Here is a 27,178-nt window from a genome sequence, read left to right as displayed (position 1 = left end):
CCAAAATTCCCTTTTGTGCTTTAACCTAGCCTTACATAAAAGGCAGAGACTCACCTGTTCTCCTGTAGCCCTTGAGGTAGCACGTGGCAAATACTACCTCACCTTCACAGCACAGCATGGAATTGGCTGAGAGTCTGCTACAGCTGGTGAGCTCCCTGGAGGCTTCCACTTGCTGCAGTATCCAAGGAAGCAACAGCACCCTGCAGAGCTGTAGTGTATATATAGATCTTTATGTGGATTTGGCCTGGCTTATTTGATGGAAGAAACCTTCTGCCACAACATTTTCTATGTTGCAAAATATCCTAAACATGTAATAGAGGATTAAATGGGTTCTACAAGACACTTGCTCCTGCTATCTAGGAAACAGCAGATATGAGAAAATTTAAATTGGAGTAGCACATTTCTGAAGCACCTCAGGTCTTTATTCCTGTATCTTGTTTAGGTTTTTACCACCCAGCTATTGAGCCTGAGGGCTCACTTCAGCAGTGCTGGAGGAAAATGGTGGGTTAAACAGCCTTTGGGTATGTGTGAGAAAGTGGAGCAGTTGTGCTCAATGCAGCAGGTCTGTGTTTGACATGGAAAAGGAACCACACTGAACTCAGCATTTGTTAAACGTTCCTTGGCTTCTTCTAAGCAAACCCAGCTTTGTGAAGAGGAGCGTGGAAGGGAGCAGGTGACAGCTTACATCATTCTGCCTTAATGTGAGCCTTAACAAAAGCAGCAACTACGCCTGGGGAGTTCCTGCTCTTCAGCTCCAGATCCCACAGTTCTTGTGAACAACACACAGGACAATATTTTCCCCATATTTTCACACTTTTGGCTATTTCTTCCACTACTACCCAGATGGTGAAACAAGAACTCAAAAACATGAGGAAAGATTTATGCCCCTTTTTTAAACAGGAACATAGGATTTTAGTATGAAGTGTAGGAGCTCTCATATTGCATAGGATTTCTGGCAAATTTTGGAAACATTTGTCCAGTGCAGAAGAATTTTCTATTACCTAATTATGTAATAGGAATTATGTGATTTTCCATGATAATTGTCATTCATATTTGTGTGACAGAGCATAATTCATATGTGCTGACCCTGCTTTGACTTGCAGCATGCTTAAAAATAAAATAAATATACAAATATCCAACTTCTTTTGCTCAGAGGATAAATTCATTGTGTTGTCTTTTTCCTTTCACAGCTTTTGAAGGAAATTATTGGTCCCCCATTCTTCTCCAAAACCCGAAAGAATCTCTGCAAAGAAGTAAGTGTCTGACCTAGTTTTTAATGTTTGCATTTAAGTGTGAGTGACAACTCTATTCAGTATCAAGTCCATATTGCAGAAGGCACTGTACAAACCACATAATAAAAATAAATCTTTGCCTCAAGGACCATATGTTTTGAAGCATTAAATTTTAGAAATTCCGAAAGAAGACTTTGCATGTAAAAAGATTGTCAAATGTGTTGTCTCACTGTGGTAAGTTTTAAACTAAATGGAAAGTGCTTTAGTGTGCCATGCTGAGGTTTTGATACCTAAGGATAGAAACTATGAACAGTTTAATAGCCTTCCACACTTAGACATATGCTATTGGGGTAATTTGCGTGGTATGTTGATTTTCATTCCTACATATTGCTACCAAATAGTATCTAAAAATTTAGGATATGGATTCTTTTGATATTGCAAAATCCAGGAAAATAAATAAAGCTCATTCTTCACATAGATAAGATTTCAGGTTAAAACAAACTTTTATGCAAATGGGCAGAGTGTGGAATACTTCTTCACCTTTATAGCCAGCTGCTAGAGTGGGGTCAGAGTAGGACAGATCTCTGCTTCAGTGTTCAGCTGTGCCAGCTGCTGTCACACTTCTAGTAGTTTACCAGCAGTTTTCCCTTAATTCCAAAGAATTACTTCTGTGATCCATCCAAATCTGTATGCAAAATTAACTCCAGCCACCTACTTACTGTAAATTTGTGCTAGTCCTTCTGAGTCTGAGAAATATAAATAGTGAGGTACTACTACTATCTGACTTGTATAAAACAATGCAAGAACAAAACAAAATTAGCATATTATAGCTTTAAAATATTTAAAATATTAGATATTAGAAGTATAGTTGGAAAGGCAGGTTATCCTTAAAACGTTAACTCATAATTAAACTTTAATTGTAAATTTTGACTGTAGTTATTGCGGAATTTTCTGTTATAAAGAAATTTAGGTTCTGTTCAAAATGATGGTTGACAAGGACTTGCAAGCCAGAGCACAAGGGAGGGGTAAGCAGAAAAAGCTCAATAGCCTCACAGAATTCCCTGAACTGAAAATAATTGGAGGCTGAGAAGTATCTGTGGAAGTATATATGCCTGATCTGATGGTAGTCTTCCCTTGGGCAGGCTGTTAATGGTCACTGCTAGAAATAAAATACAGAGCTATATCAACCCTTAGGCAGAACCAACACACTTTCTCACATGTCCTTATCTGAAGAAATGTGAGGCACTGACTTCTAAATTTGAAGTTCATTCAATAGTCATTTCGTTTTCCATGTCCATGGCAAGAAGGAATGAATGTCATCATGCTAACATGATATATTTTACAGGACATGATGCTCCTATGCTATGGGATTAAGAAGGTTATAGCCCTTCTGAAAACACAAAATTTTCACAATATCTTTCTAAAATAAGTAAGGATATCAGTCCTAATATTCTGATAGGAATATTTTTCTATCCTATTTTATTTACAGCCAATCTTCCTGGTAATTAATATTTTTAGTGTTTTCACACTAAAATATCATGCTTTGCTTCTGCAATACCATTAGAAATCCATTCTCTGTACTCCAAAGCTTGTTGTATTCCAGTGGCTGAATGAAATTCTTTAACCAGTTTGGGGAAAATGTGGAGGTGTAGAACAAAAATAATTATATAAAATGAAAATTTATTATAAGAAGCATTTATTTAGGTGGAAGAAACTGAGAGTGGCTTGAATTAGGAGAATTCTCATTCAGTTTAAGCATAGAGAAGCTACATGAAGTTCATCCTTAAAGTAAAAATAGATGAAAGACTTTTAATCTGACGAAAAATTCTCAAATATTCAGGAACTCATCTCTGTCTGCTGTCTGTTCTTACAACAAGAGAAACAGTAGAACATGGATACAGACTAATTAAAAGAAAATCCCTAGATATTATTTAGCAAAAGCTGAACTCAAAAGACAAATGCATAATCTGTATTTAAACTTCCTTGAGTTGTTGACATTCCCATTTGTTATTTTTCTTTGATAAGATTTAAATAAAAACAAATACAGTGACCGTGCTCCTGTGTTTATTGAAAGGGGCACCTCTTGCACTCTGACCATTGTGCAGCCCTGGGTAATCGTTCCTTGGCACACTCTGGGGTTTGGTGGTCAGTATCACTCAGGCATAGTATATTCAACTACCTGGACTTGGGAATGAAGGATCAATTATAACAATCAGCCAATTCCTATTTTCCAGTCAGACCTTCAGGACAGAACAGAAGTGTGGAAGAGGAGTACTTTTTGCCAACAGGTAACTGCTCATTGGGAAACAGTATTTTCTGCATGACCTGGATAAAACCACTAGCATTCTACAGTTATTTGATCTCTCCTTCACAGTTAAAAGAGATATTTTGGCTTTAAAACAATAAATGTAAATTGCATGTAGACTTTGATAAACTTGTCTGATACTTTGTAACTCTAAGATATATACTAAGATACCTGAGCTTCATATGATGCCATAAGCAAAAATAATTAAAAAATGAAATTAACAATCTAAGTCTGGAAATACAGAACTGAGGACATGATTTGAGGTACTTCAATAAAATTATCAGCTTCAGAGGGACTGTTCAAATGCTATAACTAGGTGCAGAAATATCTTACAGCAGGCGCTGGAGTTGTATCTCTCTTTTTTTTTTTTTTTTTTTTTACTCATTTCCACATTAAAAAAATCTGTCTATTCAGATGAACTTTCCAGACTACTTCTTAAAGATGAAAATTGATTAAAACAATCTGAATATTTATAAAAATGGCTGGAACTTTGTCACACGAATACACAGCTGAGGAGTGTGAAATTACAAGTTGGGCTTTGAAGACTGTCTTTGGATATCTAGTGATTTGACTGTGCAGTTAATCATGATACAGTAATGCCAAGTACAGCTTGGTAAAATCTGTGTCTGAGATGTTAAAGCTCTGTCCAGTAGCAAGCTGTCACCTTTGCAAACAGATCTAGCAGACGGAAATAAGAAATGAAATCTCTATATTACCCATAGAAGTTGAAAAGGCTTTTCCCAAGCTAGGAAGTTAGGGAATTCTCCTCTGCTTACACTAAATGAGAATATTGCTCTCACTCCTAATATTGTTTCACTTTCTGACTTGAGATAAAATTTTGAGATAACAAAAAAATAAAAAAAACAAACAGAGGGCTAGAATATTGTTTACAGAATTAAGCAGAAGCTTAATAACTTGTCCTAGAATTTATATTTGAATTGCTAATTGGAAGAATGAGCAAATATGCTAAATCCATCTTTCTTTCTCTTTTATAGTTTTGAGCAAAGATTCCTGTTCTACCTGGGGAGGAGGGCATTTTTTAACCTTTGATAAATACCAATATGACTTCACTGGGACTTGCAACTACATCTTTGCAACTAACCATCTTTCTTTCTCATTTATAGTTTTGAGCAAAGATTCCTGTTCTACCTGGGGAGGAGGGCATTTTTCAACCTTTGATAAATACCAATATGACTTCACTGGGACTTGCAATTACATCTTTGCAACTGTATGTGATGAGACCAGCCCAGACTTCAACATCCAGTTCCGTCGTGGGCTAGACAAAAAAATTGCAAGGATCATTATTGAGCTTGGCCCTTCTGTTGTCATGGTTGAGAAAGGCAGCATTTCTGTCAGGAGTGTTGGGTAAGATTCTGCCATGAATGGGGTGTGGAGGGTTTCGAGAAGATGAATGGGGTGTATAGTGTTTAGAGAAGGCAGGGTGTTATATAGCAGGTGCAGGGACTTGTGTAGCAGGTGCACTGATGACTGCTTGTGACTAAAATAAATTAACAAATTACTAAAGGTAACACACCTAACTGGACTCTACTTCCTTTGCTTCCCATCAAGCACTCACACTCTATAACATTTTCTTAATAGGTTTCTCTGATCTTGTCAGTTTTCAGTCATAATTCTTATATTAAAACTCCATAGACTCTCCTTGGGATAATCAACATTAGTTTCATACCAACTTAATGGTTCTTGAAACATAACTATGCTCTAATAAAATGAAACCAAGTGAAGATGCCAAGTCTTGTCCAAACATTGTCAGTAGTAGAATCACTATGCAGCCCACTTTTGGTGATCTTTCTATGAAACTGCTCATGTGGATTTTCAATCAACAAAAACTTTCACATGTTTTGAAATGTCTTAGTAAAAAGGAAAAATATTCTGTTTCATGTTGCTGCAAGTACTCAGACTGGGTGTGTATCGTATCCAAAATAAATAACCACTATCTGCATAATCTTGCTATGAGGTTGGTTTCTCTTCTCACCTCATTTCAGTGTCATTCAGTTGCCTTACACCAGCAACGGAATCCAAATAGCACCTTACGGACGCAACATCCGTCTGGTAGCCAAGCTGATGGAGATGGAACTGGTGGTCATGTGGAACAATGATGACTACCTCATGGTTAGTAAATTCTTATACAGCAGAGAAGAAAATTCTCCGTGATTTACTGGAATGGCAAGAACTCTCTGAACTTAATGGGTGCTTTTGCATGTATTTACTATTTTGATATTTATTATTTTCCTATTTCTTATTCTTGAAATAAACAGCTTTGCTTTCACTTCCAGCATTGGTAGTTAGCTAAAGGCACCAGTGCTGAGATTTGTGGATACTTTCACACATTTTAATCTTTCCTTGGGGTATTCCAGCAGCTGCAATGTTTTTCTTAAGAAATGTTATTTCAAGTTGTGTTGAACTTAATATTGTATGGCATAGTTTAGTCTTTTTTATTGAGTTTCCCTGGGACAACTTTTGGTTTCAAATATTGAATGCTTCTACCAGTTTATTTTTTTCTTTCCTATTTCTGAATCTTTTCAGGTATTCCCTTCAAAATCCCAAATACATTTTCTCAGTGAGACCTCTGATATTATTGTCACAAAAGAGACTGAATTCTAAATTGATTGTTTGGTAAAACAAGGAGATGTAGTAAATTGTCTGGGAGATACATCAGCAGATTTATTATTATCACATATATAAGAGAAAATGCTACTCTGATGGGTTACTCTGACTATACAAAGATTATGGTTTTATTTGTCTGACCTACGATTTTCATAATAATTCATTGTTTATAGTCAGTAGTAATACTACCATATTAGTCTCTAGAATAATAGACAACTGAATAACCTTCTTCTGAAAATAAATGTTCTTCCTGTAACCTTAATTTCTTAAGAAATTGAAATTTGTACTCTGTCAACAAAGATATTAGGAAGGCTTCAGCATTATTTTCTTTTTTCCCTGGCTCCTTAGATTGTTATCCCCCCTCAATTCCCTGTGTCTTCAAATCTTATCCTTTTTATTAAATACTAATTTTAAAAAATCATGATTTGCCTATTAGGAAAAGACTTCACTGCTTACAAAATTCTTCCTTCAAAAAACTCACTGAAATTAATGAGAAAAATCACTTTTAATTGGGTGCTTGAACTGAATTTGTTTGAGAAAGTAATTGCTGTATAGATAATTTTACTTAGGGTGACCCTTTAAAATGTTTTGTTGTATTTTATTTTAGGTTTTGGCTGAAAAAAAATACATGGGGAAAACATGTGGAATGTGTGGGAACTATGATGGTTATGAATTGAATGAATTTGTGCGTGAAGGTAAGTGACATTTGAGACAGAAAGAGAGCTAAAGTGAGTCAAGGTGAAAACTGAATACTATGATAGCATTGCTGTGTTCCAGAATTGAGTAAAGCAGTTCAATGGAGCACCAACATACTTCATATGATTATGCTACACTCTGTTATCTGCCATGAGCATAATATAATGGGTTCCTCACACAAGTGATAAGGACCCTTATCTTTTACAAACAGGTGGTAAGGATCACACTCTCCTGACTTCCACAAGAGGCAGTTGTTATCATTGGGAAAATTAACTAGTAGAACATTTAACAGTCAAAGAGTAAAATCTGAGTTTTGCTACACCACAGCAACAAGTAAACAAATCAATGCAATCTTTTCCCTGACAAATTATAACCCTTTCATTTCCAGGTAAATTGCTGGATACATATAAATTTGCTGCCCTACAAAAAATGGATGATCCATCAGAGATCTGCCTGTCTGAGGAGATACCAATTTCTGCTGTTCCTCACAAAAAATATGTAAGAAAGATCTTCTTGGCTTCTCTGCAGCACGATTCTTAGCAGGGGGCAAGACAGAAATCAACAACAGAGAGACAATGGTTTCATAAAAATCACTTCCATGAAAATGGATACAGTCAATATCTGTATAGCATGATATGAGAAACAAAAGGAGTTCTTTACATTAAATTACATTTTAATAAAATCCCACAGATGTTTTTAAGGCTAGATTTAAATCACTCATAAAAATCAGCATTTAGCTCAGAGTTTTCTGGAATTCCATGCAGGTCATCACAGTAAATTAATGGAAACCAGTGAAAAATTTTAAGAACTTTTTCTCTAACACCTGGAGACTTGATACTATAAGCTGTACAGATTTGAAGATATTTACAATGCCTAAAACATCTTGCTAGATAACATCACTGATAACAGGGACAATCACCATCAACTGCTATCACATAGAGTTCTAAATGAAAAGAAAATCAGTGTGCCTGACAACCTTTGAGACCTTACACTGCAGTAGGCACCATGATAGGCAACACAAACATGCAGGTAAACAGGAATGCACCAAGTGTGTGCTCAAAGAAGAATGAATTTTGTGATCTTCACAAAATGGGATGTTTTTCATGGAACATGTTGTCTCATGTTTGCCATGAGACAGCACATTTCCTGTGTGTAATGCTCTCATCCATTTTTAGGGAGTTGATGGTACAGAAAGTGACTTAATTTTCAATATGAGAAATGGAATTATTTTGATATATCAAGTTCTTTCTATTGTACAATGAATTTATATTCCCTTCTATCTGTGAATTTCTACACATTTGAAGTCAAATATGTATTATTAAACTAGGGGGAAAAGCAAACAAACCAACAAGAAAATCACAATTAGCAGTGTTTATCCCACTGTGGTTTTCATACAAGGGAAACACCACCAAGAACAGTTTTCTTCCTCTTTTTATTTAGGCCATGATCTGCTCTCAGCTACTTAATTTGGTGTCGCCAACCTGCAGTGTGCCCAAGGATAGGTTTGTCATTCGTTGCCAGCTTGATATGCAGGACTGCAGTGAGCCAGGACAAAACAACTGCACTTGTTCTACACTGTCAGAGTATTCCAGGCAATGTGCTATGTCCCACCAAATGGTGTTCAACTGGAGAACTGAAAACTTCTGCTGTAAGTTCAAATGGTTTATTCATGAGAGACTGTGCTTAACTTTTCTGTGTCTTGAATAGAGAGATAATGATAATAACTGGAATATTCTAAAAAGTCTTTACTGTCTTTAATCAAACAAATTATTTTCTACAGAGAACAGTGGTCTTTGATAAAACTGTAAGGAGAGCAGGGAAACCTCAAAGAAGAAGGAAGCTCAAAACATAGCTCCCATGTCTAGATCAGTGACAATAAAACAGATAAACATCCACCAAGTGAAAACTGTTTAACTTATCAAACTTCCTACAGGAGGCTGCTTGCTCTAAGAACAGTTTTCTTATTACTGTACTTGGAAAATTAGCCAGTGAAGAGAGAGCATTTTTAGATAGCCTCTGAAGTCTTTGAACCTTTATGCTAATGATTGCTATAGCTCCCTTTATTCAAAGATGATTTTCAGTACTCCTTTTTCAGATGTTCAACCTTCTTATTTACAAGGACTGATTGGAAGTAAAACCTTGAAGTACTACAGAAAATCTGATTTTTGGTACTTCATTAGGCTGCAGTATGGCCTGCTTGCCATTCTCCAAGCTTCTGAAAAAGTGTTTCCAATTTTTTGGGCAAGAAATATGAAAGAAAGCCAGAGTGAATATATGATGGCAACAAAGAATACTCAAATGATGAAATTAATATTGAGGCAGGATAGAAGAATGTTAGTGTCAGAAAGCAGAAGGTCTTTTCCTGGCTAGGTAGCAGATGAAATATTCTCTGTTTACACTTTAAAAATCTTAACACTCCTAACACTCCCACTGTTTGTTGCAGCTGTGGGAAAATGTTCTGCAAACCAAATCTATGAGGAATGTGGTTCTCCATGTATTAAAACCTGTTCCAACCCGGAGTACAGCTGCTCCAGTCACTGTACCTATGGCTGCTTTTGTCCAGAAGGTATAATTTAATCATATTCTTAATGGATCACACAAATGTTTTTTGCACATATCCAGTCAAGTGGAATGGACTGCTTAATAATGAACTAGCTGTGCATTTCAGGGCATTGTGCTGCTAGAACTGCTCTTTCTCAGGTAACATAATGTAACTGGAATCTTGAGTAATTGTGGTCCTTAAAGATGGTTGGTTACAAGAGCAGAGCTATGAATACATTTTACTCACAAGACCATGGTTTGTGATGGGATAAAGATACACCATCTGCTTAAAGTTCTTTACTTAAATATACATTGATCAGGCATCAGGAAGAGGTAGCATACTTCAGAGGATTTCTGCAGTATTATGGGAATTGTGTAAATTCCCTTTAAAATAATTCAAGATGAACTCATTACAGAAATTATGATTATTACTATCATTTGCATTTCAAAACAGGACAACTGACATATGACAAAGTAGTCAAAAGCTGTTGTCACTTGTGAATATTCAGTTTCATTTTAATTAGGAGAAAATTTCCTAGATATTACATCTCCAAGTACGGACACTGTGCAAAAATAGCATTCTCAGGCTAATTTCAGAAAGCACTCAAGCCATAATAACTGTAGTGCTAAGTGAGGATGGGGAAAAATGTTTTGTTTATCTTCTTTGGCAGGAACTGTTCTTGATGATATCTCAAAGAATCGGACATGTGTTCACATTAGCCAGTGTCCATGTACACTGAATGGGAAAACATATGCTCCTGGTGAGACAATGAAAGCAGCTTGTAGGACCTGGTGAGTTCTCTTCCATGAGAGAATAAAAGGTACCTTTACTAGACAATTGGAAAATTTTGCCTAATCTTTCAAAGGGCAGCTCCTTTCATGATTCAGGAAAGTTTACTGATAATCCATACAGGAGTTCAGCAACTTATTAAATTAAGATGAGCAACTTCAACTGATATATGTAGACAAAATCAAAGCATAGACAGCATAAAGAGAAAAGTGATAAAAACTACATATTTCATTGCTAGGAAGTAGCTGAGATTTTGGAGCATGAAGAAAAGAGTAACCTGGCACAGAATTCCTTGTTTTCTGCAGTAAATGTGTGATGGGTCAATGGAACTGCAAAGACTTGCCCTGCCCTGGAAGGTGTTCACTGGAAGGAGGCTCCTTTGTTACCACGTTTGATTCGAGGCCATATCGATTCCATGGGGTTTGCACTTATGTTCTTATGAAGGTAATAGATATATTTTAATAAGTCTTTGGTTTCCTATTGGAATACAAACTGAGGACTTAATCAGATACACATTTATTCTACAAGTCATTGTTATACTGGCATAGGCTTCTCTTTTTACTTCTCTTTTCTGTTTCCATCCAGAGTTCCAGCCTGCCACACAATGGAACCCTAATGGCTGTTTATGAAAAGACTGGTTATTCTCATTCTGAGACATCACTTAGTGCTATAATTTATCAATCTACCAAGGTAGGTATCCCCTCCATAGGTTCTACCCAGCTAGATTAGCAAAATAAGTGCTCAAAGTCATTGCTGGCAGCTTGAATTTAAAAATTATGGAGGATAAATACTGAAAATATGTTTCTGTTCAGGTATACGCAGTAAAGATCTCAATTACATCAAGTCACACAGGTATTTTCAAAGTGAAAGCTAAAAGCAGCATGTTAGAGTGTGAGAAAATGCTTGAATTAATTTTTTCTTTTACATAGATCATTGACAGTACAGTTGTTTAACTTAACATATAAATATCATCTTAAAGATAGTTACTTCTGGTTTCATGTCCTCTTCTTACAGGACAAAATTGTGATTTCTCAGAATGATCTCCTTACTGATGATGATGAACTCAAGCGGTTGCCTTACAGATCAGGTAAAAAAAAGGGGGGGGAATATAAGTTATATCCAAATTAAATTACATGTCTGTTTTTACACAGCCCAGCATCTTTCACAATATTTCAATTGCTAATACCAGGGGTTTTAGAGGAAGGTTAAAGTCTCTCCTGATGCATCTGTTCCTCTGTGGAGAGTTGTGTGTGGGAGAAGAGCTGTAGACAGAGTGCTAGAACATTTATATATGTGTTAAAATCGTTACCTTGCAGTATCACCAACATCTCTATTTTTAAACGTGCTTGCTCCTTCAGGAGACATCACCGTTTTCAGACAGTCCTCCATGTACATTCAGATGCATACAAACTTTGGGCTGGAACTTGCAGTTCAAACATTACCTGTGTTCCAGGCCTACGTGAAAGTTGGATCACAATTCAAAGGCAGGACACTAGGTAAGTAAACAAGTCCTCTTACAAAGGAGAAAATGTAGGGAGTATAATTTTGATAACTTGGTATTCATCTTTTAGGAAATCAATTTTCTTCTCCAGATTCAAAGAAAAAAAATGTATTGGAAGCTGAATTGGTTTTTCACTAATAACTTTAAAATTAATAAAAGAAACCAGAGGTGTTACATTTTTCATGCATAACACAATGCTGTTCTCTATTTTATGTGTGCCTTTTTCAATATGTGCGATACTATGCAATGAAGGAGCAACAAATAAGTCTGTGTGGTCTCTGTATCTTGGAGCACAAAGTTCTTTGAATGTAGTGCACAACCACTGTAAACACAATGAATCTAAAAATCTAAAAGCTTCTGAGCTGGTAATCACCAGATGCAGATGTTTATTGTACAGCAACCTTAGCCACACAAGCATATTTTGCACTCTGATTATGGGAGAGGTTTTGGCTTTTTACAAAAGACTAAATGCATATTCTTTGTCATTATGCATTTAATATACATAAGAAAACATGCAACTTCAAAAGTGTTTCATGGCCTTTCTCTTTTACTTTATTTAAAACCACTTTTTTCTAAAATAAGACAAAACTTCTCTATGATTTTGTCGTTGATTAGAAGCTGACACTCAACTTGAGGAGGCAGAGGCTCAGTGACTGAACGTGTACATAATCAAGATTCTCTGGCTACTTGACCTGACTAGTCATTGACACTCTATGTAGAGCTTTTGAATCAATTGTGTCACTGTAATAGAATGAAACATAGGCCATTGTGCACACATTCTTTAATTTCTGCCATCCCTTGCATTTCTGATGTTGTCAGGTCTGTGTGGCAATTACAATGGAGACACTACAGACGACTTCATGACTAGCATGGATATCACTGAAGGGACAGCTTCCCTGTTTGTAGATTCCTGGAGGGCAGGAAATTGCCATCCTGCCTTAGAGAGAGAGACTGACCCTTGTGCTTTGAGCCAACTGAACAGTAAGTAGATGATGCCGTGGTAACTGATCTCTCCAACTGGCTTTGTCCAACACTTCCATAAGCCCACACCAGGGAAATGAGAGAGATGGACAGAAACAGAGACTGAGTGGATTGAATATCACAAATTCAGTCACCAACAAGCCATTTATGCTTTCTAGAATACACATCAAGTGAAAGCTCATCAGATCCCATTCTAGAGACCTGGGATTGAGATGATGAATGAGAGGGGTTTGATCCATCTAGTGAAACTGCAATGTCCACGAATGTCTTAGGCTTGCTCAGCAGTACTGAGACTGAAATCCAGGTTTTGTCTTCCCAAGTCTCTATTGCTATTGGTCTTGGAAAAAAAAAATAGGTAAGAAAGAAAAAAACTCTACTGAGCTGCTTGTACAAGAATAGTCTGAAAGCTAATAAGTTAAGTTGTCCTATTGTTAGTGCTTCATTGCCAAAAGTTCACCCAAAACACCAAATTTTTTTTCAATTTCCTTTTTAATTTCTTCTCCCTAATTTTCCCTTTTTAATGTTTATTGTTTACTTTCATTAGAAATATCTGCTGAGACTCATTGCTCCATTCTGACCAAGAAGGGTACAGTGTTTGAGAAATGCCATGCTGTGGTGAACCCTATTCCTTTCTACAAGGTATGAAGTTATTATGATGGATGTTGTACAGAGGGAGTCCAAATATAAACCAGATTGGACCCATATACAGTGTCCCACGCATTGAATCAGCAATGCAGAGAAGCTTAGGAACAGGTGTGGCTTTCAAAATTATGTCTCCACCACACTGAAAGTCTGTTTGGTCACAGGCACCAGTCCCATTCCTGTGAATCAGAAAATATTTTTGCTCATGCTTCAGTTGTCCATGACAACAACATTAACTGTGCAAAGTGTTGATTTTACCATGTACATAACTGAGTTTAATATACATGCCAATCTACATAAAACATTTTGAATATTAAAAATGAGAAGCAAATAAACAAAGGCATTTTTTAGGGTACTAAGTATATTTTATTTACATCAGCAATCAATTACTCAGATATACTCCATCAGTTTTAGTTATGCAGTAATATGTATCTTGTAGGACTTAGTAATTCAGCATAGAATCATGTTGGTTGGGAAAGATTTTTGAGATCATTGAGTCCAAGAATAAATACAACAATGCTAAGTCCACCACTACACCATGTCCCTAAATATCATGTCCACATGTCTTTCAAATACCTTCATGGTTTAGCACTTCCAAATGTCTGGTCCCCAGTAACAAAGTACTCTCTGTGTGTTGGTTTTCAGAGATGTGTCTACCAGGCCTGTAATTATGAAGAGACTTTTCCTTACATTTGTTCTGCTCTGGGATCATATGCACGAGCATGTAGCTCCATGGGTTTAATCCTTGAGAACTGGAGGAGCAGTATGGACAATTGCAGTGAGTACCTCTTAGTGGTCTGCCATCAGATGAATAATGAGGAAATAGTGATCAGAAAGAAGAGCTGCAATGGGTAACAAATATCCAACTGTTGAATACCCTTCTAGTGCCTGTCTCAACAGGGTTGTTATTTCAAGACTATATGAAAAAGATTGTTCATATGCTTTAAGGTGAGTATGCAGCTGCTTCCAGGACTTGATAATTAAGGTACAGAATAGCCATAAAAATAAAGCTATCCTGTAAAATGAGGAATAACTAGGGAAAACTGACTACAGATTTTATTATTTTGCAACTTCGACATAGGTATAGCTTTCACTGTTACTCAAAAATTCATTGATATTTCTGCTAAACTTCCCTTTGCATTATTAAATTATGCATTAGTCTAAGATTCACAAAAAAGTTGTAAGGTATTTTACCTGCATGAAACTTCTGAACAGCTGCATAATTTGCTGTTAAGTCTTGGTCTGCAACATGCTTTGCTGGAGCTCCACATCCACAGGAAGAGAAGCAACAGGAAGCATTGAAACAACACAAAATAAGCAGCACATAATAAGTAAAAGGACATTATCTTTCACAAGGAAGACAATGAGTAAATGAAGTTTAACATACACTCTGGTCTTGTTTTATAGCCATTACTTGCACTGGCAATCAAACATTCAGCTACAACACTCAGGCATGTGACAGGACATGCTTGTCACTCTCCAACCGAGCCCTGGAATGCCATCCAACTGATATTCCTATTGAAGGCTGCCAGTGTCCTAAAGGAATGTACCTGAACCACAAGAATGAGTGTGTTCGTAAATCTCATTGTCCCTGCTACTTAGAGGACAGAAAGTACATCCTGCCTGACCAGTCAACAATGACTGGTGGGATCACCTGGTAAGTGTGTCAAGTTTAAAGGTGAACAAACTGAAAATGGAGATGAGGGGTCTTCATGTCTCTGTCAAGGGTCAACTGCATTAAGCAGACAAGCACCACACAGCTGCTTACTCCAGCAGGATGTGGAGGAGAATCAGAAGGACAGCAGCAAGCAACCTTATGGGTAGAGATATAGACAGTTTACTATATTTCTTTATTATTAATAAGCAAAAGGCTTATTTAATAAGCAAAGCAGCATGAACAATCAAAGTTAAGTAAGGAATTGATTCAAAACTTCCTGTCAGCAGGCAGCCATTCAGACATTTCCAGGAAAGCGTGAATTTGCCATGCATAGTGATTTGTTGGGAAGACGAGTGCTGTAACTCAGAACATCCCTCCTTCTTCCTTCGTTACCTGAGCTTTTATTGCTGAGCTTGATGTGGTATAGTATGGAATCTTTCTTTGGTCAGTGCAGTCAGCTGTCCTGGCTGTGTCCCCTCCCAGCTTTCACTTAGAATGAAAATACTTTGCTTCTCAGCCTCCTCCCTGGCAAGAGGAGGAGGAATGCTGGGACACAGTTCAGCTAAAACAGCATTTTGCTATCAACAGTCTTTTGGTCACAAATCCAAAACTCAGCACCACTGAGCTGCTACAAAGAAAATTAACTCCATTCCAACCCAAACCAGTATGGTCTCCCTTATTTTTAATAGCATAAATTTATTTTTCAAGACATCTTTTTTGCCCTTTTCTAAACTACAAATATTCTTAACCAAACAGAAAACATTTTACTTACCTTCAGCTTGGAAATGTTACAGAGAAAACTAAAAAATAATAGCTAAGATCTGATTATTCCTACTAGGAGATTTTGTCAACAGCACTTAGCTATATACAAAATTCTGGAATAACTTAATAGGCCATCCTCATAGTGACAAGTGCCTATGAGTGTTAATAGTGATAATAGGCTACTATTCACTTTCAAATTGATGTTACTGTATAATACAAAAAGTGAAGAGTCAAGCTGACTCATATTCCACTTCAAAGGATGGGAACGAGGTAATAACATGAGTGAAACATTTTTAATAAAACAATTTCACAAAAAAATAAAAACTTCTTTCTTAGAAGAGATTTCCATTTATTTTTCTTTTTCTTCCTAGCTACTGTGTTAATGGGAGGCTAAGTTGCGCAGGCAAACCTCAAAATCCTGCAGGTATGAGTCTGATATTGTTTACTTAGAAACATTTTTTGTCCTTTATGTTGTAAAATTACTACTTTGCTGTTCTCTTCTATGTTAATTTCTTCCTAATGTTAATTTTTCTTCCTTTTTCCTAGAAAACTGCAAAGCTCCTAAGAAATACATTTCATGTTCTGACAATTTAGAAAACAAGTATGGAGCTGCATGTGCCCCTACCTGTCAGATGCTGGCTACTGGAATTGAATGTGTGAGTTTCACAGCTCTGGGATATTTATCATTTGGAGAGAGGTAGAATGTTCTAGTTTTTACTTAGAACTATACTACATTGATTCCAGTGAAATTACAGGATTTTTTTTTTAATGTGATGCAGTTAAATATCAGGCTGTGGACACAAAAATTGTACATATATTTAAGAAGTGATTAAATAAATTAATTGCATGAATTGATGAATGAAATTCTATTAGAATAAAAATCCATTAAGGATTCTTAACTACATGGCTATAATCTCTAGCTCAGGTACTCCAGAAGCTGTGACTCCATGTCAGTGGAAATATGGGGTTTATGCTTCCTCTTCTATTTTTTCTCAACTCTTTGTTGCCATTGATCACAGAATGCAGGAGACCTGGGTTAGGTGAAGATCTGTGTTGTCCTGATAGGGTTTTCTTATATTAAGGAAACAGACTTATTGGAAGAATTGTAATCAGTTTTCTTGATATGAAGAATATTCTGTTGTACTGCTGAAAGATTGGTAGTGATAGAAGACAATTTTTTCAGTTTTTAGGTATGTTTAGCATCTCAAACCACAAATCTGTGTTACAGCTTTAGTGGAACTAGTTCAACTGACAACAAGGAACAGCACAAAACTGAATCAAGCCCAAACAGAACTTAGCACGGGTTCACCCTTGACACCATTCACATGCAGGATAAAATGCATCTCACATTCTTTTATTTTTATTTTGCAATCTGTTGGCCTTCCCAGATACCCACTAAGTGTGAATCAGGCTGTGTCTGTGCTGATGGCCTCTATGAAAACCTCGATGGCAGGTGTGTGCCAGCTGAGGAGTGTCCATGTGAATATGGTGGCCTTGCTTATGGAAGAGGTGAACAAATCCAGACAGAATGTGAGATCTGGTAAGAATGACAGTTTTTCATTGCTGATCCTCTGTTTCACTGAAGTGCACAGTCACATAAAAATAAGTGTTTAACTGACTGGAGAGTAGGAAATGGTAACAACTGTAAGGAAGAAATACCACGACAGACTACAGGGATTAACAGAGAGAGAAGATTAACATTTGACAACATATGTATGGATAAGAGCTGTTGTACCAGGGATAATATCTGCCTTATCTATGTTCAAGAATAAAGGCATCCAATAGGGCCTGTGACTGAAAATTATATAAAGTCAAGTATTATTAACAACTCTACTTAAATAAAGATGAGGGCCAAATCTTTCTTCTTTTCTGTAGATAAAAGCAACCAGCCCCAAAAAGATTCCCATCCCATTAGCAGCATTCTCAATGTACTTTATTCCCTTTCTAGTCTATTATTATAAAAAAAAACACTCCCCAAACTCCACAGAGCAATGATTTCTGATCTAATCAAGAGCAAAAATAAATGGGTTTAATATACTATTTCTTTCATTAAAAAAAAAAAAAGCACAAAAATTATTAAAGGTTTCTTTTTTATTAATAATTAATTTTCTAGGCAGTCCATAAATTTTAATTATGGTTCTTATATTAACTTGGTCTCAGTGTACATAAGTCAATTAAACATGTTGAACATGTTATCAAATAAAAGTGGATGTATATAAAAATAAGCAGGTGAAGATAGCATTTCTTTGAAATCTGAATGTGGCTTCTCTTCTCACTCCCAGCACTTGCACAAAAGGCAAATGGAAATGTGTTCAGAAAACAAGGTGTTCCTCCACCTGTAATCTGTATGGAGAAGGCCACATCACCACCTTTGATGGACAGCGTTTTGTGTTTGATGGCAACTGTGAATACATATTAGCTATGGTAACCTGCTTCCTTTTGGTTGTTTCAGCAGCATCTCAGCATCAAGAAATAGCTGAATTTAAGAAACTAATAAAAATATGCTAGGATGCATCAATAAACAATATAGCACTTTGAATGTTTATAACCACTTACTGAGTTTCTACATATTATGTTTATTTCAATGCTTATAATGAAAATATTTTACTTCTAAAACTCCATAATTTTCATGCAATTATAACCAATTTTAGATTTTTTAAAAATATGTTTAAATAGTCATTGTATTCTATACCAGATAAATATGTCTTCAGGGAAGTTACATCAGTTTGGCCAGTAAAGCAGGGGTCATCACCTCTCCAAACAGAATTACTAATGACATTTTAAGCATCCTGTGTTTTCTTATACTTTTATGTTTTAAGTAGGAAGACTTAAGGCTCAGTCTATTGAGCCTTTGTGCTTCTTGTGGTTTGTTTTGGGTTTTTTTTAGGATGGTTGCAGTGTTAACAGACCCATTTCCTCTTTCAAAATTGTTACTGAAAATGTAATCTGTGGGAAATCAGGAGTTACATGCTCCAGATCCATCAGCATTTACCTTGGGGTAAGCTCTTCTTTCTGCCATTATCCAGCTGAATAGATTTTAAGACCAGGTTTTCTTAATTTTTTGGAAGCTTTAGCTGTATCTTAAGAGAAAGGTCTTGTAAATGAAATTATGTGCTAAACCTAGAGCCTTGGTTTTAGTAGGAAATGCCATAGCTGTTTGTTTGGGTTTTTTTAATTCTCATGTTGTGTTTCATTCTCCAAGAATCTTGTCTATGTAGAAGCCAGGAAATTTTGAAGCTTACTGTGCAGTGAATTGCTCAATCTAAAAATACGGTTTTCCTGCTGCAATGTTACAGCAGCTGAACTTCAGCGATGAAAATACTGAAATTTGATAAATTGTAACTTCCAGATAAATTTTCTTCCAGAATCTGACAATCATACTGAGAGATGAAACCTTCGCTATTTCTGGGGAAAATCCTGGTATAAAATACAAAGTGAAAAAGAATGCCCTTCACCTGATGTTTGATATCATTATCCCAGGAAAATACAACATGACCCTTATATGGAATAAGCACATGAACTTCTTTATCAAGATCTCCAGAGAAACACAGGTATTGCAGAATAATTTCCTTAAAGTGTCTCTCCATTCAGATTGAACTGCACATTTGATCATGGTTACCTTGAGTCTCTGTGATGGCAAAGCAATTAATTTTGTTATCTCCAAAACAGCAGAGATCTCACAAGAGGTTAACTTTTAAGGGATTTTTATACTGCATTCAGGAAATTTTTGAGCTAAGTGTTTGTAATTTATGCAACTGCACATTTGAATTTGATCTCTAAATGGTGACAGTTTACAGTTTAGAGGAGAAACCCATGCACAAGTATGTTACGAGAGAGTATTTGTAGATGACATTCACTCCTAAAGCACAGAAAACAGTTATCAAAAGGGCGGGTGAGAATTGTAACTTCCTGAACTGATATTGATGCTTTCATTGAATCTAGGAAACGATCTGTGGTTTGTGTGGTAACTATAATGGCAACATGAAGGATGACTTTGAAACTCGAAGCAAGTACGTGGCATCAAACGAGCTAGAATTTGTCAACTCTTGGAAAGAGAATCCTCTCTGTGGGGATGTGTACTTTGTAGTGGACCCCTGCAGCAAGAACCCTTATCGTAAAGCATGGGCAGAAAAGACATGTTCCGTCATCAACAGCTATGTTTTTTCTGCCTGTCACAATAAGGTAAGAATTTAGTTGCTCTTTTTTTTATTTATAGGCATAATCTGTATTTTTCCAAATGCTCATGCTCAAACAGGTGATTTTCTATTTGGCAAAATGTTTCAATAAAATACATTTAAAAGTGTTTATAGCTCATGTTTATGTTAATTTTCTTTTTTTTTTTTTTAATTTGCACTTCACCAGCCCTTTTGTGAACACAAATGCCAAGTATGCCATTAACTGGTTAGTTACAACTAAGAGTGAAAAATGAATGAAGACTTAAGAATCAGGAATTGGTGATGCCTGATATTGATTAATCGGGTGGTGAAAACCAGTGAGAAATGTGGACAATGCTGCAGTGGCTATGCATATACATAGAGTATAATAGGCACAAAATAACCTTGGAAAATGAATCCCTTCTTTTTGCCATGCAGGTGAATCGGATGCCCTACTATGAGGCCTGTGTCCGAGACTCCTGTGGGTGTGACATTGGAGGGGACTGTCAGTGCATGTGTGACGCCATCGCAGTCTATGCCATGGCATGCTTGGAAAAAGGCATCTGCATTGACTGGAGGACCCCTGAGTTCTGTCGTGAGTTTCCTTAAGCTCTCCTTAAACAGGTTTAAGAGATTTTCATGGTCAGAACATTCATTTGGCAACATAGGAAACTTAGTAATAACCACCTCAATCTTTGCATTTTCTCTGTGGGCAAAGAATTAACCTCAGTCACATGGGTTTTAAAATCTGTACTTTTCAGCTAAATTAATCAAAATATTTTAACTCTTTTTATTATGGAGTCATGAGAGAGAAAATAATGTGGTCACAGAAAGCAGATTGTTTCTTCTGCTATCAGTGTATAGTATACTGTGAGTTTGCCAGCAGAGAAAGCATGAAATTGTAAAAAAATGTTTCATTTGAGTTATGATGAAATCAATTTCTGTGTGGATGTCAAGGGACTGTAGACAGCTGTGTTGGCTGGAACACTGTAAAACAGGAAGGTGTTCCAAAACAGCAAATACAAAGGAAAAAAGAGGATGGACATGTTATAAATCAATGTTAGAGTTGTCATCTTTGATGGATTTCCTTCCACATTTCAATATATTGTGTATGAAAAGTTGTGGAAATGTCTGCATATTGTACTTGCAAAAAAGAAACTGACTTCCACGAGTTAAAATATATATTTACATCAGAAGCTAATCACTTCAGTGAAGGTTTTTTTATTCCAATTGTTAATTAATTTTGTCTTCCTTCTAGTACTTTGGAAGTATCATGCTATTAATTTGAAAAAGAAAAATCTTCTCTCTTGCTTGTCCTTTCTTTAGCTGTCTATTGTGAGTATTACAATTCTCATAAAAGAAAAGGAATTGATGATGCTTTTTCCTATGGCTACAACGATGACAAATGCACCTGGCACTACAGGCCTTGTAACTGTCCAAATCAGAACTACAAATATGTCAATATTGAAGGTAATAACCTCTACTACTGTAAACCAGGAAACAGTAACATAATTGTTTTCAGTGCTGTTTTTTTTCTAGATCAGTCATACCACAGTTAAATAATGATAATCTAATTGATGTTATTTTTTAGGAAGTTTTGCTCATATTTCTCTTACCAGTAGTGTTTTAAATACATAATTAACTCAGTAGATGTACTATATTTAGCTTTATATCAAACTCATCCTGTCTGGAAGAGAAACTTGCACCAAATCTAAAGAATTCACTGTACTTAGGAAAGAAAACATGGAGAGAGAAATTAATATTTTTATTAAACAAATGGATATAGCTGGAGAAACGTAGACAAAATCTCCTTCTGATGATAGCATTGGAAATACCTGAATAGATGATGTCAAAATTGATACTATTTTTAATAACAGATATATAATATATTCAGTTATGAATAGTGTAAATTAAATGCCTTTCTCTGTGAAATGTAAAACTTCTCTTCCCCTTTCTTCAGGCTGTTACAACTGCTCTCACAATGAATACTTTGACCATGAAGAAGAAAGGTGCATGCCTTGTGGTAAGCAGCATTTCTTTCTCCACAGTAACTTGAAAACCCTACTACAACATTTGCACAGACTCAGAGAATATATTTTTATAGTATCTCTCCTAAATGAATGTTCATCTAAACATAACTTCCTTTCAAAATAAACCTATTACTATACTGCTTGTAAAATAAAGTATTGGTGTTCTAGTCTGTGTGAGGCACAGGCCCAGAAGAGCTGTGAGTCTCAGAGGGATTCAACACATTTCACAGAAAAAGGGAAGAGTGTAGCAGAAGAGCAGATTTAGCAACTGGACTCAATAAATATATTTCTAGATTTTTTTTTATTAATTAACTTGAAGTTCATTACCATATGGCTTATTTCCATGAAAACCTATCTTACTAAATAAGGTTCTGGATAGACTCTAGCTGGACAGTCTGGATTTTCATGCAGATGTAAAAAAAACTTAAGAACAAAATTCTCATTATAAAATTTTATCTTATGTGACCAGGATCTTAGTGATCTCCCTTACATACAAAACCATGTTCCACTATCCCTGAAAACTGAGGTGTCCTTAGCTATAAAAGTCATAACAAAGATAGGAAAAACTTACTAGAGTTCATTATAATAATGAGATGTATTGATTTCTTTGTAATTAAGTCCTTTGATGTGACTGTGACCATGGAAATATGTAAGATTAAATACTTTCAGGAACACCTCCTTGGAATCCATTCCGATGAGATTTGCCTTATCTGGGATATTCTAATATGTTTTTATTCACAAATATAACCTGTTTTGTCTTTATGTAACAGGACAAGTAAACGTTACCACCACACCTGAACCATCTTCACCTTCACCAGGTCAGTTTACACAGTGACCAACTCTATAACTTACGCACTGATATTATGTCCTGATAAGTGTTTATGATATCAATAATGCCCTTTTCTGTGTGATACAGCAGCATCATCAGTTTCACATGCATAAGGTGAAATGATAAAAAATACCCTGGCACCACAATATCCTGGGCTGTGTCAAAAGCTGCATGGCCAGCAGGTCAAGGGAGAGCACTGTGCCCCTCTGCTCTGATGAGAGCCCACCTGGAATGCTCTGTCCAGCCCTGCAGTCTTTAATTCAAGAAAGACAGAGTAGGGATACAAAAATGACCTGAGGGCTGGAACACCTCTCCTGTGAGAAAAGGCTGAGATCTGGGGTTGTTCGGCATGGGAAGGAGAAGGGTCCATGGAGACCTCTTTGTGACTTTTCAATACTAGAATGGGGCTTATAAGAAAGATGGAGATAGACTTTTTAAGTAGGACTTGTTGTGATGGGAGAAGGGGTATTTGTTTTAAATCAGATAACAGTAAATTCAGACTAGATATAAGGAAATAATTGTTTATGATGAGGCTGGTAAGACACTGGAAGATGTTGCCTGCAGAGACTGTTGAATCCCCTTACCTGGAAGCATTCAATTAAGGCTGGAGAGGCATTTGAGCAACCTGATCTAGTTGAACACACCTCCCCTCATTGCAGAGGGAGTGGATTAGATTATCATTAATGGTCTAAGCCAACCCCAAGTCATTCTATGATTCTATGATAAAAGGATCTCACAAAAATTTATGCCCAATCTTACTAGGGACTGGCCATATAATATTTCAACAGTTGAAGAAAGTCTTGATGGAAATGTGTGACTGACTATACCAAATCCCTATAGCCTGATACAGGAAAGGAATCTACATATCTTGATCTTAAATTTGTTAGAAATTCCATTGATTTCCCTGAAGACAGATGGTATTGGAAAACTTTACACTGTAGGTTGTGTGAATAATAAAATTATGGATAATATTTGATATATTATTGTAATATTGTTCCATTCTGCTGATATGAACAACTGTTTATGTCAAATTCACTTTAAAGTGAAGAAAAAGCTATAAAGCATCACCAAGAATACCTGTTTAATGTATTCACTGCACATAATAGCAAAGGAAGCAATGGATAACAGCTCTTCAAGGTTTAATCTAAAAGATAATGGGTTTTAATAGTAGCTACTGCTAATAGCTATAAACCCACTTGTTTTACTTTAGAAAAAATTACATTAATATATATATTAATGTAATTTTTATTTTTATATTAATGTAATGTTATCATACTGAGGACTATTTCATCATTTAATTTTGATTTTTTTTATTAGTAACAACAGTGCAGCCTAAAGTAACAAGGAGCTCTACCACAAGCACACTTCCAACAGCACCTAGTACTTCTTCTGCAAAAACTGTATCACCTGAGACCACAAATCCAACAATAACTGCAAAAATTACAGTTCCAAGAACTTCACCTTCACAACCTCTTTTCACAATAAAGTCAACTACTGGTAGGTTTTTAGTGTTATTGTCTAAAATAAATTATTATAAACTTGTTCTAAACCTCTGTACATTGTTGAGATACCATTCCTAGGAATGCATTTCAAATTCACACACCATCCAAGCATTAGACTCCAAATCATGAAATAGGCAAAGCAGGCTTCCAGAAAGGAATTTGTAAACCAGAAATGTTCAGAAGTGTAGACTGAAAGTGTATAAAAAGATGTAGGTATTAGGATAAAAATGCAATCAAAAAGTGAGTCATCTGAGAAACACAATTAGTAGTTCTATAAGCAGTGAGCAAGCCCAGGTCCAGTTGGGTTTTTTAGCTCAGCTTCAGCCTCTTTTCCACTGGTTCATTTACGGAGTTCAAGGAGCACCCAATCTATTGACTCTGAATAATGTAAGCAAGCCCCAAAGCAGAGTCACACAGGTATCAGTGTAGCAGCTTTGTCTAGCCTTCTAAAGTCCTGTTCTCTGGAGGATGACTCTGCCAGCATAAATTACTTTCTGATTCTGTGGCTTGTGGAGCCTCATTTAGCCTCATACCAACATGCACTTCAACTAATAAACCATCTTGAACCACGACTGTCAGGAAAAGCAGAGGTAAAAATAGGTCCCAAAGGAGTCAAAACATATGAAAGCTGACATTGTGACAGATGATTTGTGCATCATGGCAAGGAGAGTCTATAGTATGATGTTATTTAGCCTTTCAATACAAAATGCATAAGCTGCAAGTGTGGCTGATTTGGAACATAATAAAAGCCAATGGACAAAGTCCATATAGACTTTACCCAAAGTGACAACAAAGCTAACTACTTATATATTAAACAAATCTAATACAGAAAAATACAGCAAATGAGAACAAAGACAGACATGAGACAACAGAAAACAAATATAAGCTCAGAAATATTTGGTAAGTGTATGAGAACATGAATACAACAGTCATATTGAAAATATTTGAAAAATAAAAGAACTATCTCTAAAATACAAATATCTTCTTTATAATTAATCTGGTTTTAATTTTTCTATTAATTGGTTACTCACATTTTGTTTTTACCTTTACTCCAAAAGAACATACAACATCAATTTTTACCACACCAAACACGACTACAACCATCACTACCCCTTCCATAACTACCTCAATGAAAAGAACCATGGCCACTACACAGTCTGTTCCCTCATCACCTTCTGCCTCATCAATCGCTGCTTCAACAGAGACAGAACAAGTAGGGGTCACCTCACCATCCTTCAAGACCACGACCAAAAGGAAAACAGCAACTTCCTCAATACCTACTCACACCACAACTCGGAGCACAACTTTCAGCCAGCCTGAACTAACAACAGCAGGTAAATAGCACTTTCTTACATCTGTCAGGTGAAGCCATCACTCACAAGTCATATGTCAATATAGTCCTTATAAAAAACTTCAGGCATTCTTACTAGAGGTCTTAACATTGCAAACAGAAAGGAAAGGACATGGATAAGAAGTGTGATTAAAATGGAAATTTATCTTCCCAATGGAGCAAGCATCTGACATCCAAATATGATGTTAAAGCTAGCATTGGCTAGCTAGCATCTCTTCCAACACTTCCTCCAAATTTAGACAAAATCTCTCTATGCCTCAAAGCAAGTTCTTCAAAACTCACAGACCACAAAATATATATTCCCCCTACTCACTGTAAGAAATACTCCCCCAAAAATAATAACCTTTTTGAATGTCTGACACTAAATATACAAACAGGGACAGTCTCCTCTGAGGCTGTATGGCAACACATATTACTACATTAGCAATCAACAGGCTGGGACAGCATGTGGTGGGAAGTCTACTGTAGTGGGAGGGCAACTGTACACTCTTTTCCAAATCCAAGTTTCTCCCACAAAGTACTGTTGGGTGCATATATATGGGTCTTCTTGTGCAAGCAATTACAGATTCCTCTAGGAAGCTCACCAGCTCCCAGCCATTACTAATATTCATTCTTTCACCACAGAGAGTGAGGGAACCGAAGCAACCACTGTGCACTACCCAGAAGGTGAGTAAACAGAACTAGAGAGATGCCCTTGGCCTTAGATTCTGCTTCACTTATCTCAGCTTTTCCAGATGATAGTCTTGCCCAGTTTGGAATACTTGGGAGGGGAAACATGCGCATCCAACCAGGCTCTTCTTTCCTCAGGAGCTTCAGAAAAAGGCAGGGAGTATCAAATTGTCAGAGGCACCCTTCAGACTCACCCTCAATCAACTTGTGCTTTTCTCTCCACAGTTGTTACCCACATAAGAGCAAAACTGACACAGCCTGTACAGCACCTTGTCACCCAGACACAGACCACCCCTGGCACATCCACCAGCAGCACCTCTGTCCCGAGAGAGACCAGCCCTGCCACTAGTCCAGAAGTTCCACTGACAAGGACATTTCCAAGCTCCAGCTCTTTGCCTGTCACTTCAGCCTCATCTGTTTCTTCCCTCTCCTCAACCCAGCTGGGAACATCATATCCTGGTAAGGCTCCCTCCTGCCCTTCTTTCTGATCTGCCTGCTTCTTCCAGTTCCCACCCTTCTCTTCTAAGTAGCACATCCCACAAAGGCTTCAGTTTTGGTACTTGTTCTCAATTCCCCCTGCTATTGCCATGGGACACCAGCAGGTCCTGAGCCTGACCCACACATGACCCTGACTGTGTCCTTCTCCTTGCAACTTCAGGGCTTTGGCTCTGGGGCACAGGCTTCTATGAGAGTTCAGGCATCCATGAGTTCCTGCCCTATAGCTATCAATCAGATACAAGCTAAAACACCTCTTCTTACAGTGCTGCCCTGAGAATGCACAGTGGGACAGGGGTGAACAAAAGGCAGGGAAACTGGAAATACATCTCCTATTTACAGCTCAGGACAGTTCTCAGTTAGAGGCATAACCCAAGGCATCATCTCCAGCCAAAGGATGCCTGGGGCAGGCACAT

The 27,178-nt window shown here is 36.8% G+C and overlaps 1 protein-coding gene and 1 long non-coding RNA gene across 2 annotated transcripts in view; both read left to right on the top strand.

The window, feature by feature from the left end:
- MUC6 (mucin 6, oligomeric mucus/gel-forming) overlaps positions 1–24,879 on the top strand; it is a 32,516-nt gene extending 7,637 nt beyond the window's left edge. The window contains exons 3-29 of the mRNA XM_077784416.1: positions 4,662–4,902; positions 5,541–5,667; positions 6,770–6,857; positions 7,247–7,356; positions 8,299–8,506; positions 9,302–9,424; positions 10,071–10,191; positions 10,495–10,633; positions 10,775–10,879; positions 11,204–11,276; positions 11,548–11,685; positions 12,510–12,671; positions 13,216–13,310; positions 13,959–14,091; positions 14,721–14,970; positions 16,104–16,156; positions 16,279–16,388; positions 17,121–17,272; positions 18,015–18,156; positions 18,620–18,730; positions 19,098–19,283; positions 19,675–19,914; positions 20,325–20,481; positions 21,213–21,356; positions 21,847–21,909; positions 24,072–24,242; positions 24,827–24,879. Of these exons, the coding sequence (XP_077640542.1) occupies positions 4,662–4,902; positions 5,541–5,667; positions 6,770–6,857; positions 7,247–7,356; positions 8,299–8,506; positions 9,302–9,424; positions 10,071–10,191; positions 10,495–10,633; positions 10,775–10,879; positions 11,204–11,276; positions 11,548–11,685; positions 12,510–12,671; positions 13,216–13,310; positions 13,959–14,091; positions 14,721–14,970; positions 16,104–16,156; positions 16,279–16,388; positions 17,121–17,272; positions 18,015–18,156; positions 18,620–18,730; positions 19,098–19,283; positions 19,675–19,914; positions 20,325–20,481; positions 21,213–21,356; positions 21,847–21,909; positions 24,072–24,242; positions 24,827–24,879 (3,695 nt within the window). The remainder of the gene's footprint in view (positions 1–4,661; positions 4,903–5,540; positions 5,668–6,769; positions 6,858–7,246; positions 7,357–8,298; positions 8,507–9,301; positions 9,425–10,070; positions 10,192–10,494; positions 10,634–10,774; positions 10,880–11,203; positions 11,277–11,547; positions 11,686–12,509; positions 12,672–13,215; positions 13,311–13,958; positions 14,092–14,720; positions 14,971–16,103; positions 16,157–16,278; positions 16,389–17,120; positions 17,273–18,014; positions 18,157–18,619; positions 18,731–19,097; positions 19,284–19,674; positions 19,915–20,324; positions 20,482–21,212; positions 21,357–21,846; positions 21,910–24,071; positions 24,243–24,826) is intronic.
- A 680-nt stretch (positions 24,880–25,559) lies between these two features.
- On the top strand, positions 25,560–26,588 carry LOC110484470 (uncharacterized). The gene is made up of 3 exons (XR_002467766.1): positions 25,560–25,581; positions 26,223–26,264; positions 26,493–26,588. It is a non-coding gene; the product is annotated as an uncharacterized LOC110484470 (long non-coding RNA).
- Positions 26,589–27,178: the final 590 nt, after the last annotated feature.

Source organism: Lonchura striata, chromosome 6, assembly GCF_046129695.1.
Source record: "Lonchura striata isolate bLonStr1 chromosome 6, bLonStr1.mat, whole genome shotgun sequence".
Classification (NCBI taxonomy): Eukaryota; Metazoa; Chordata; class Aves; order Passeriformes; family Estrildidae; genus Lonchura; species Lonchura striata.
This window is presented reverse-complemented; position numbering and strand designations above follow the sequence as displayed.